The 12232-nt window shown below is 43.7% G+C and overlaps 2 protein-coding genes across 4 annotated transcripts; both read left to right on the top strand.

Annotated features, from left to right (window-relative positions):
* Positions 1-2381: 2381 nt before the first annotated feature.
* immp2l (inner mitochondrial membrane peptidase subunit 2) lies at positions 2382-9587 on the top strand. 3 transcript variants are annotated; one of them, XM_004069379.3, is made up of 6 exons: positions 2382-2467; positions 3272-3413; positions 4719-4822; positions 5543-5608; positions 8373-8475; positions 9246-9587. In XM_004069379.3, exons 2-6 carry the CDS (start codon positions 3291-3293, stop codon positions 9372-9374), a joined length of 525 nt encoding a protein of 174 aa, XP_004069427.1. In that variant the 5' UTR covers positions 2382-2467; positions 3272-3290; the 3' UTR covers positions 9375-9587. The 3 variants fall into 3 exon arrangements, with proteins under 3 accessions (XP_004069427.1, XP_078804500.1, XP_078804501.1); XM_078948374.1 differs by lacking the exon at positions 8373-8475; XM_078948375.1 differs by lacking the exons at positions 2382-2467; positions 8373-8475 and adding an exon at positions 2515-2637.
* Positions 9588-10626: 1039 nt separating this feature from the next.
* On the top strand, positions 10627-12229 carry pdcd2l (programmed cell death 2-like). Its single transcript, XM_023955572.2, has 2 exons — positions 10627-11136; positions 11603-12229. The coding sequence occupies exons 1-2, from the start codon at positions 10695-10697 to the stop codon at positions 12193-12195; spliced, it is 1035 nt and encodes a 344-aa protein (XP_023811340.1). The 5' UTR covers positions 10627-10694; the 3' UTR covers positions 12196-12229.
* Positions 12230-12232: the final 3 nt, after the last annotated feature.

The following is a 12232-nucleotide window of genomic DNA, read 5'->3' on the forward strand; positions in this document are numbered from 1 at the left end:
CTGAGAAGATCAAAACGAACCCTAATCAACAGAACCCTGATCAAACTAAAGGAGTCTACCTTTGTTTTTATTTTTAAAATTTAAACAGCTTTTCTTTAATAAACATACTAACTTATATCAGTAAATGTAACAACTGGATGCCCTATTAATTACACCCTCTCCATGTTTTCTTATGCTGTATGTAGCCCTACTGCTATCTGAAGAAAACAGTTGATTCATACGGAAAAGTACACTCTGCTACAATTCAAATACTGGACATTTTGAAAAGCTACATTTTATAAATGAATGGCTTAATTTCCACAAAAACCTAACTATAGAGCTTTAGTATAAAGTAGAGTATTAAAGTGGGACTTTGTGGCTCTCACTGGGTTTTAGTCAGTTAGTAACTGGAACTAATGGCTGTTTTAGTTTTAATGGCTGCAAACCCCTGAGTTAGAACTGATGAACTGGTGAGTAAGGATTGATAAAAAATAAAATAAAAACAGTCTTAAATACCATCAGGCGAGGTGCAGATGGGTGTCAAGAGTCCCCACCAGCAATCCAGCACACCTGTGGAGACAAAACAGAGAAAACAGCAAAAAATAGAAATTACCAGAAGAGGACAGACCACCAGCCTAAAGGGTCTATGTCATGCATAACCACTTTTTGACATTTTAAGTTTCTTATAATGTTCATTCTTGACAAAAACAGCACTTAAATCCATTCACACACTAAGAATTCCTCTAAAAACCTGCTCTCTGAGCCCCTCCCCTCTACAAAAACCAGTGGGCACTCACATTGTGATGTCACAAAGTGGGGAACAGCCCCTTCCAGGAAGGGTCTGCGCTGCTAGCCCCCCCCCCCCCCCCCAGACTAACAGACACACCCACTTTCTCAGTGGGGCTGAATGTTTTCGTGGCCGACACAGACACACTGATGAGGCCGACTCTAGGATGAGGTCATGAAATGGGTGGAACCCACATGGAGAGAAAGGCGGAGCCTCAAGACGCTGATGTTGGATTCCTATTCATAGCTTCTGAACATTCCTCTGCATTATTCACAATAAGACCACCCAGGACAAGGTCCTGTTCAAAAACCACAGGACCCGGACTGATCAAACCAGGATTAGATTATGCATTAGATAGTAAAGAATACATTAAACACAGTTTCTGATTTGTGAAACCTTTATTTGATGTCTCAAAATGAGGAAGGGGGAGATACGAACAACTGGAGAGAAGGAAAGATACAGATGACAGAGGGTGAAACTGAAAAAGGAAGACAGAAACATCAAAATGTCAGGGTCCAGAAAGAGAAAGGTAGTCAAGTTTACTTGATATGTTTATGTTTTGGTGAACCCTTACAATGGTGCATAAAAATGATGTTATTTCACATTTTCACTAATCAGAAGATGTTTTTAATGTACTCTTTACTATCTAAATCCTAATTTATTCCAGGTTTGATCAGACCGGGTCTTGTGGTTTTTGAACAGGACCCGGTCCTAGGTGGTCTAAGAGTGAAAAATGTAGAGGAATTTTCCTTTAGTGCCCTCGCCAACCGCAAGCTGTGAATAGAATGCCAACTTTTTAATTTTTTTTGTGTTATTTTAGGACACAGGTGACATACAGCAAAAAAACAAAACAAAGAACAATAAACTGTACATCAATTGTTCAAAGTAAACGCCAGGGGGGATACAAATACAAAATAAACTTATATTAAATTATGAAGCTGAGCAAAATGACACATTTTAATTGCATTTTTGTTTACTGGGGGAAATGAACTGTAAGTAAAATCTAATTTGGGCTTGCAAATAAACAAAATTGGTAGCTTAGTTGCAAAAATTATTTTTGTTAATGTAATACTTGGTTAATAAAATCAGGGGATTTATTAAATAAAATTGAGATGAAAATGTATTATCATAATTAACGAAACCAAATAAGATATTTTTCCATGTTAAAGTAAAATGTGCATACATTTTAGTCTTTATCAGGTTTGTTAATAAAAAGTCAACTTCTTATGGGGCTAACATTCACTCTGACCTGAGGGCCTCAGGCTTTGTGTTTACTTTATCAGATGCAATTCTGTAATCTAACTTGAAAATTAAAACGCCACAACTGCGAGTTAATCTAAAAGGACGATATAGGCCATGTCTATGGTGTGAGTGGATAAGTTTCATTCCAGGAGCTCAGCCAAAAAGTTAAATGTTGTTGTCTACAAGAAACTCATTCTAATATTTAGTGTTATAAGACAATCCCTAGTCTTGTAAACTACAATTTTAATGTTTTTTTTAATTTATTTTTATTTTGTATTTATTCGTTTTATTTGCATTTTATTCTTTTTTATTTCTTTTTGTTGTAGCTATGTGTATATGTTTGTTTGAAGTTCAATAAAAAAATTTTTTTCAGGAGCTCAGTCAAGCGCCAGCACGTTTGATAACTATGGGAACTCAGCAGGGTCAAACGTAGACAACAGGAAGTCGGCGCTCACGCGGGTAAGTGCGATAGCTCAATGTCAGCGACTACAGACGTGTTTACAGCCCGTTTTTGCGGCTTTACGTGACGGATGAGTGAGGACAGGAAGCGCTAATTGAGAGCTTCACCGAGAACGACAGTAGCTTTCTGTCGGAGCTCTAGGGTCCGGGCAGCTTCGAGAGCATGATGGGTAATCAGTCCCCGACTAGGACTCCGCCCCATGTCGCCCTCGTTGCCCCATCGGGCCCAAACCTCAGTGCTTTGACTGCATTCAGTCTTTCTTTATCCTAGTCAGCGGCTCAGTGCAAAGAATATGCCGCCCAGAAATGGAAGTTGTTTTTATAGCGAGTAAACTTTGGTATTCTGTTGATGTCACTCCTCCATAACCCATACAAACACGTTTATTGACTCTGTTGAAATCAGTCAAAGACACACAACTTTAATCATAATGCTATTATAGTTTAATGATGGGGCAGCAGGTACGCTATAGTGGAAAGATCTAAAGTGAGGGAAAAGCTGCTTAGTTACACCACTTTTAGGAACTTTAGGGGAAAAAGTTCTTCTCAGAGTAGTTTTACCATAGCATGCGTTTTACTATAGTAAAATAGTGGTAGACTGGTGCTCTGACATGTGGACAGTTTCTGTATTTATTCATCAGCTTCCAACTCGTTTTCAATGGCTTCAGATGAGATTCCCGTCCACACGAGTTACTGAGTTGATGTTGTGACCCGCTCTCCCCTTGGGGATTATTTGTGTTTACTTGAATGGGATTCCACGACTGCGATCTTTGCTGATGACCTCTTGCTGTTGCTTTCTCCTGCCAGCGTATGCTCGGCTCTGCAGATGAAGGCGGGCCGTCGATACCTGCGAGCCTTCGTCAGTGGATTCCTTGTTGCAGTTCCAGTCACCGTGACTGCACTCGATCGACTGGCTTATGTGGCTCGAGTGGAAGGGGCGTCCATGCAGGTGAAGTAGGTCCATGAAGGTCATGTGACCTTTGACAAACTCAAATTTGATATATAAATATGGTCATTTGCAGCATGGTGGCAGATCATGAGAATTGGTCAAAATCAAGAAACCTCAAAATCCAAAATAGAAACATTTTTAGTCTTCGCTAAACAATCCCCATAAGAGTTACCAAATCATATTTGGAGATTTTTAAAATGAGAAATAGCATCTTTGGGCCTCTTCTCAGCTGCACGGTGGCACAGTGGTTAGCGCTCTTGCCTCAGTGCCGGCTTGGGACCTGAACCAGAACACCAATGGGGGACCTTTCTGTGGAGGGTTTGCATGTTCTCCCAGTGCGTGTGGGGGGTTTTTCTCAGTCTTCTTCCCACTGTCCAAAAGAAGGCTTCATAGGTTAATTGGTTACTCTAAATTGTCCCTAGGTGTGAATGTGAGTGTGATTGTGGCCCTGTGTCTGATGTCCCCTGCCTTCACCAACAAGTGGCCGGGATAGGCTCCAGCAGCCCTGTGACCCCAAAAGGGACAAAATAGGATTAGAAGATGAATGAATGAATGAATGAATGGATGGATGGATGGATGGATGAATGAATGAATGAATGGATGGATGGATGGCATCTTCTCCATCAGTGCCTCAAGCTGCTGTTGGGTGAACTTGTTCCCCTGCTGAAGCAAAACATCCAGCAGGTCAGTTTTGTCAGATGTGGGGCATCTATCTTCTTCATTAAAGGTTCGAGCCCGGGACGGCCCTTGTCTAGTGACCCTTCATTTAAACCGTGTCTGACTAAACTGGTGGTACGGAGCACCAAAATTGCCAGAATTGGAGACGGAACCAAACATGACCCAGTGCCAGCCATGCTTACATCTCACCCATCCCACATTGTCACAGTGGCTCCGACTCATTTCACTGTGGGTGTAAGGCACTGTTACCTTCAGACTTCTCCTGTGGGATCAGGGATCGGTCAGGCTACCAAGGACTCGTGAGAGCAGATGATAAATATTGTGATCTTTTGTGCTGAAACATCTCACACTTTCATTTGGTTTATTCTATTTTTTACACAGGATCAACCCTAAGGTTGAATCAGAGCAAACCAGCTGGTAAAATCAGGCATTTTAACAGCAAAATTTGTTTTTTTCAGCTTGAATTGTTTGGTGCATTGGAAACAGGGTCACACACGAACAGGCTACAGCAATATTTCACTCAGAGAAAAGACATCAAGTTTAGGTTTTCTTCTCCATTCCAGATGCCTACATGTCACATACTGTTGATCATTTACAGACTGTATTTATTTTGCTGCTTCTCTTCAGCCGTTCTTCAACCCAGAAGGAGGATCTGAGTGTGATGTGGTGCTGCTGGACCGATGGAGTGTGAGAAACTACCAAGTTCAACGAGGTGACATCGTCTCAGTTGTGTGCGTCAACGCCACAAACATTCGGTTTGCATTTTTAAGCTTTGGCACAGATCACTGTGGAGTAGAACCGCAGAGCCTTTGGCTTTGAACGCCTCCACATTGCTCGTTGTTCTGACACCCGTCTCCTAGTCATTGTTGGGACTAAATGCAGCTGATCCACGTCATCAGCAGTAGGTAGAGCACATATTACATCACAAACGTCAAGTCTGAGGTCCTCAGTCAGCACAGTAAGTTACTGAACAAAGAGCTGGAGTTCCTGTTTTTGGACCATAATAGATTGACCCATATTCATTTGTTGGGGCCCAACCCCATCAGCGCTGTTACCAGCTCAAATATGAAATAACAGATGGCTGTTCTGCAGCTGCATTCCGTTGTGCACGCTGAACATATAGGAGACATAACTGCATCTTACACACATGGATGTGCCCCCTGTAAAATGCTGCCAGTCGATTTTCCACACATTCATATCAGAGATTTCCCATTACTTTGTGTTCTGCATTTAAATATCCAGAAAAGGTTCATGTTATTTCTGCTTGCACTTCAAAATATTTGAATTTAGTTTCCTGTTTAAAACTTTGACATCAAGAAGAGTAAAACGGAAGAAAAATGCTTCAGATTTAACACTAAAAGCTGTTTTTTTATTACTTACATTAAATGCTTTTTGTTTAGGATGTTTTGCGTTTTCTTATAGTTATGAGAAATATGTGGGTTTTTTTCCAGATCTCCCAAAAATCCCAAACAGAAGATCATCAAGCGTGTTATTGGCCTGGAGGGAGACTTCATCAGGTGAGAAATCAGCGAACACAAACCTCAAAACATGCTTATCGGTTGTGTTGTAAGTCGGGCTGTAACGATTCATTTTAACAACAATTCAATATTTGAGGTTGTTTATTCAATTCACTTTCGATTTTGCTTCATTCTGAATGATCCGGTTCTCTGGCCTTAAGTGGATCCAGATCATCTTTCTCCAAAACTTCCAGCAGTGAGAATCAGACAGAAATTCCTGCTCCTGAACAGTGAAGTTTTCCAGATTCTTGGATTTCTTCCAGATCATCAAATGTTATTGAAATATGTGTCCAAACAAACAAGTAAACTAGAATGAATGTCAAATCCATTCACATGTTAGTTTCCTAAAGTTCAGTCCACGTTTTTCCACCTCCAAAGAATTCAAAGTGAACATTATCAGAACATTCTAGACACTGGATGGTCACATGACTTTATTCAAAGTCTGTCCACACATTAGACTGGAATGATGGACTGATCTGTTCTTGATGATGTCATCATGAGTGTTGGCCGCTGTGATGCATTTAGTCGTTTTTACCTTATAGTCAAATAAACTCACCGTGACTGAATCAGAATGGTATTTTTCAAAATCCATTATAATTGAATGATTTCACTTTGAAACCGTTTTTTAATAGTATGGGTCGATTGGATTTGATTGTGTCTCAGCCACATGGATCTGGTTGGATGGTAGGAATAGAAATCGCTTCATGGATCACTCGTTACAGCCTGTTTTCCCCTTCATGAAATATGTGTCAGTATTTGGATCCTGCTAGATACAAACCCGTCTAAAAACAGGCAGTTGAGTGGTTTGTGCTACATTTTGATGCTTTTATATGCCAAAAGGTGAACAATAACCATAACTTTACATTTTTAGAGCATATTTTTGAAATGTAGAACTCTTTTCTGAACTTGTTGGAGAAAGTCCCAAAAACTAACCAGTGATCTTTCCAAAATAAAATGTTCTATTCTACCATTGAAAAATGAAACCTGAACTTTCATTTATAACAGCTTTTGTGAGAATTGTCTTAAATTTGTTCAAGAGATTCCCTAAGAAAAGCCGGAGTAGGCCCAAGTTCTTCCACAGCAGAAGAGTTGGAGGCGTTGATGGTGGGATTCCTAAAGTCAGACTCGACTTCTTTGAAACTTAATAATAATAATCCATTTTATTTAAAGCGCCTTTCATGAAACCCAAGGACACTTTACAAAACAAAGGTTAAAATAGACATTAAAAGCACAATAAATATAAAAGACAAAAATCAAAAGTGAATCAGGATGGGAAAACAGAAATAAACAGATGAGTTTTGAGTTTAGATCTGAAAGTTGGAAGAGAGTCTATGTTACGGAGATCAGGAGGAAGGGAATTCCAGAGTTTGGGAGCCGAGCAGCTGAAGGCTCGGGTTCCCATGGTGACAAGTCGGGCCAGAGGGACAGAGAGCTGAACAGAGGATTTGATATGAAGGAGGTCGGAGAGATAAGGAGGGGCCAGGTTATGGAGGGCCTTAAAGGTGAAAGGGAAGGGGTTTGAATCTGGAGGTTATGGGAAGCCAGTGCAGCTGGTGGAGAACCGGGGTGATATGACTGAAGGAGGGGGTTCTGGGGATGATGCCGGCAGCTGAGTTCTGGACCAGTTGAAGCTTATTGAGGGTTTTTTGGGGGGAGACCAAAGAGGAGGGAATGACAGTAGTCTAGACAGGAAGTGACCAGACTGTGGACCAGGATAGAAGCAGAGGGGACAGTGAGGTAGGGGCATAGACGATTAATGTTACGTAGATGGAAATGTGCTACAGAGTTATATTATTGATGTGGGACTGAAAAGACAAGGAGCTATCTAGGATAACACCCAGACTCTTCACCTGAGGGGAGGGGGAGACAGAAGATGAATCGATGGAAAGAGTATGACTTGTGGCTTTGGAGAGGGTGGAATTGGAACCGACGAGAAGTAGCTTGGTTTTATCACTCTTGAGTTTGAGAAGGTTTAAGGTGAAGCAGTTTTTGATTTCAGATAGACAGGAGGGTGGAAGAGAGGAGTCACATTTGCTTGATACATAGAGCTGGGTGTCATCCGCAAAACAATGAAAGTTAACACGGAAGATATTGCCAAGGGGTAGAAGATAAGTAATGAAAAGAAGAGGACCAAGGACAGAACCTTGGGGGACACCAGAAGAGACGGAGGAGGGCTGAGATTTAAATGATTTAAGCTGAATGAATTGGGTGCGGTCAGAGGTAGGATTGAAACCAATGGAGGGGGGTGGAGGTGATGCCAAGGGAGGAGAGCCTTTAGAGGAGGATGGAGTGAGAAATGGTATCAAAGGCTGCACTCAGGCACTCAGGTCAAGGAGGATGAGGATGGTGAGGAGGCCAGAGTCAGCTGCAATGAGGAGGTCAATAGTGATCTTGAGCAGAGCAGTTTCAGTGCTGTGTGAGGGACGGAAACCGGACTGAAAAGGTTCCAGGAGATTATTGTTTTAGGTAATCATAAAGTTTGGAGGCGATCAGGTTTTTCCAAACTGTCATCAGATAAGCTTTAGAACAAATCCATTGACTGCCATATATGGGCGTGTGTCTGCCCCTCAAGCTGATGGGGGATCAGATGTTGAGCAGGATTTATCCTCCACGAACCTGCAAAGCCAGCAGGAGCAGCAGGGGGTACCGGTTTCAAACCCAGTCTCTTTGTTTTAAGAGAAACGAAGGGGGCCGCTCTGATCCTCAGAGGCACTGAGAGTGTCCCCCTCTCCAAAAAGTCACATAGTGAGTTCTTTCTCTTCAGGACTCTCAGCTACAAGAACAGATACGTTCGAGTCCCTGACGGTCACTTCTGGCTGGAGGGGGATCACCATGGACACAGTCTGGACAGCAACAGTTTTGGACCGGTATGCACTGCAGCGTCCGGACTGACCGGGCTCTGCGTAGGAAGCGTTTGTGAGACTGGTTTTTAAATCTAGAAAAAGGCTATGTTTTTTTATTATTACAAATTCCATTTTTCATTTAGATTTTTATTTAAATTAAATGACAAATCCTAAACAGAGATTTAAACCAGTTTTATCTGTATTCCAGTAAAAAGGATCCAGCTTTGGCGAGTAACCCTGTCCCCACAAAACCCCTATGAGCCGTCCTACCCTCCAGAACAAGCACATGCAGAGGCCGCTTTGCATTGTTATTACTATGACTTTGAGTCAAAGTTTTACTCGTAAAGTTGGGACAGGGCCTTTTTCATTACTGTGAGAAACACATTTTCTGTGTGGGCGTCTCAACAGCAACGTGCTGTCAACGTTTAGAGGAAGTGTTTAAAATGCAAATAATCTTAATTCTGTTCCTTTAACCATGATACTTTTTGAATAAAAGGTTTGAAAAAAAACTTTGGAGAAGCTGAAATGTAATGGTTTTCCTTAGATGATTAAACGATTAAAAATAGCTGGTTCCTTGATTTTCAGCCAAAAAAGTCCTTTGTATTTGCATAACTGTCCCTGGCTCCATTCTTCTGTTAATGTTGGGATCAGCAGACTGCTGGAAGATCTTTGTGGTTCCTTTTTAGTGAGTTGAGTTTGTCTGTGTTGACCTTTACACCCATAAAGCATGAGGTGGTAGTGATGCATTTTAACAGCCGCGCTCTGAGGCTTTGCTTCTGTTCCTGCCACCCCAGGTGTCCGTGGGGCTCCTTCACGGTCGGGCCTCTCACATCATCTGGCCGCCAAACCGCTGGCAGCGGATCTCGCCGTCCCTCCCTCCTCATCGAGGCCCACTGGAAACCGAAGAGGAGGAAGACGGATGAAGAGACGTGTCAAATGAGTTTAGATCGTGTCCTAGTGCCAGGTCGCTTTACAGAAACTCTGGACGGTGCAGGTTTGTTCACGCTGCAGCCAGGAGGAAGGCAGACGTTCAGTTCCCGGATGATTTCACATGGAAAAATATACATTTGTTTCACAGGGTGAATCTGACTGTATCTTTTTAATATGAATTACATTAAAACAGTGGAAAACCATTACTCACTTGTTTTATTTCATGACAAAATATTTAATAGTCCGATTTACAGAAGTAGGCATGGTAGGTGGGCAGGTATTAGGGGAGTTTGCTTATCAACAACGGTTTGGGAAGTAACAGACCATTTGAGGCTTTAGGTCACGTTGCTGTGAAGCCAGATCCACAGATGTGTTGAGAAGATCTCCAAAGACTGTTTTTACGGCTGTAGCCGTTCTGAGCTGTAAAATGCTGTCCTTATTAGTGAACTCACAGTTCTTCCTTAATTTCTCATAGTTTAAACCCTTGTGCTATTCTACGGGGTCAAGGTGACCATTGACGTGTTCTCCCTACCATGACAAAGGTGGATAAAGTTGGAAAGATTTCATGTAATCCATGGATACCAATGAAGATCACAAATCATTGAAGAAAAAAGGTTCAGAGCACTGTCTAGTGGGTCCAGATGACCCAACTTCCAGTGGTTAAATGTGGTTAGGCCCTCAGAGGACTCACAGATAGGGGAGTGTCAGAGACTTTACTAAATGATTCACAAACAGTTGATTCCTTCCTGATGTCTGCAGATGCAAATTAAAGGTTTAGCATATTAAATTGTATCCTTTAAACTTTTTTTCCTTTTGCCAACAGTTCCAGCCTTTTGTGTGCTGGTGCCATTGTAGCCAGGAAATTCTGAGGCCAAAAAGCATCTGCAGACATGTAAACATCATAAACTAATTCAGATGAAGTATTCTAACTTCCTGTTACTCATTTTAGTCTCCATCTTTTTCTACAGTCATTAAAAGAGAGAAATCTTATATGACCTAATTATGGTTGACCTCTTCTGAGATGCAGGTTTTTACGGTTACTGGTGTTGAGGAAGCTTATTAAATTGTCAATAAGATTTTCTTTACTTTCAATCGTTCACATTTGTGAAAAAATGTCAACTATAAACCTTTGTAAAAGAATTTAAACGTATCTAAGGCTCGTGGTCTATAACGTTTGTGTTTGTATCTAGTTTTTACAGTCGATGGTTTATCCTCGGAACTATTTGTGTGAGGACCGAGTGATGAGTCGAACGTTTGTTGACAACGGACCTCACCGCTGAATTCTACTTCCGGTCATAGAGTGCGCGGGTGTTATGGCCTCGCTTGTTGAGCCGGTTCCGCTACTCGGTCTGTGTGACGGAGAACTTGACCCGAAACGGTACCGCTCCTCATTCCGGACCAACAAGGTCGGAGGTCTGCCGGACTGGCTGCCGCTTATCGCGAGGCCGCGGCCGCGCTGCGGACTCTGCGGCACGCCGTCCGCGCTCGTCGCGCAGGTCTACTGCCCCCTGCAGGCGGCTACGTACCACCGGAACCTCCACCTGTTCGCGTGCAGCCGCGGAACGTGCAGCGGTCGCCCGGAGAGCTGGACGGCGCTCCGCTCTCAAAGCCTGGAGGCGGAGATGGCCGCAGCTCGTGGCCCGCGCCCGGTGCGGGGAGCTCCTCCTGCGGCCACGGACTGGTGCGAGCAGGCGGACGACTGGGGGGTGGAGGAGGCTCAGGAGGAGACAGAGTCCCGTCAGACTCAGAGCGAAGGTAGAAGCAGCGACAGGCGCTGGTGGATGAGGATGTCTGTGACCGTCCAGACAGCCGTTTCTCCAAATAGTTGCGGCCTTTCAAAGAGCTGATGGACGCATTAATTTTACACAACAATAACCAACATGAAGGTCATGTTAAGCAGACATTTTATCAGAAAGAAAAAAGTTGTCACGCTGAGATTTGAATCGTTTTTCTTGTATAAATTAAAAATGTTGCTTAAATTGTTTTATTTTCAAATCCACTAATTTCCGATGAGCTGTTGACTGATGCTCCACTGAAGCTGTTGTTTGACGGACATGAGGCAGAGTTTCTTCTGCATGAAAGCTGAAAGCTTCCAGATTTTTCAGTGTCTGGAGTGAAACCGTGTCCAGATGTTGATCCTGCATCTGGGCAGCGTGAGGAGCTCCCGCTCTGTTGAAGCTGCTGCTGCCGCATGAACTGAGGACGTCTCTTCTTCCATCAGATGGCGAGATGCTCTTCAGCAGCCACATGCAGACCCTCAGTCTGGAGGAAGAGACCGACGCCCACGTCTTCCGGCCTATGTTCATCAGCGTGGTGGAGGAGTCTGAACTTTATGAGGATGAGGAGGACCTGGAGCACGCCAAGGAGCTGCTGAGAGAGTACGAGAGGAAGCAGGGGGCGGTGACGGAGGAGGGGAGCGACGGCGGCGGGGCAGAGAATTACGAAAAGACCAGAGCCAAGCATGGGGACGCCGTCTTCTCCAGATTCATGAAAAGCATCTCCTGGTGCCCACAGCAGGTCCTGCGCTACTGCCGCGGGGGGAGGCCTCTGTTCATCTCCTCCGCCCCCTCCAGCATGGCTCAGGCGCTCCCCCGCTGCGGCTCCTGTGGGGGGAGCAGGACGTTCGAGCTGCAGCTGATGCCCGCTCTGGTCAGCCTCCTGCAGAGGACAGAGCGCGCCGCGGGGGCGGAGCTGGAGTTCGGGACGGTGCTGGTTTACACGTGCACTAGCAGCTGCTGGACGCCCGGATCGGAGCTGGCTGTGGAGGAGTTCTGCTTCGTCCAAGCGGACCCAGACCAGCAGCTCTTCCAGTGATTCCTGGGTCAAAAATAAAAGTCCTGTGGTTAAAGCT

The sequence above is a fragment of the Oryzias latipes genome, chromosome 6 (assembly GCF_053564925.1).
Source record: "Oryzias latipes strain Hd-rR chromosome 6, Olatipes_Hd-rR_3.1".
Classification (NCBI taxonomy): Eukaryota; Metazoa; Chordata; class Actinopteri; order Beloniformes; family Adrianichthyidae; genus Oryzias; species Oryzias latipes.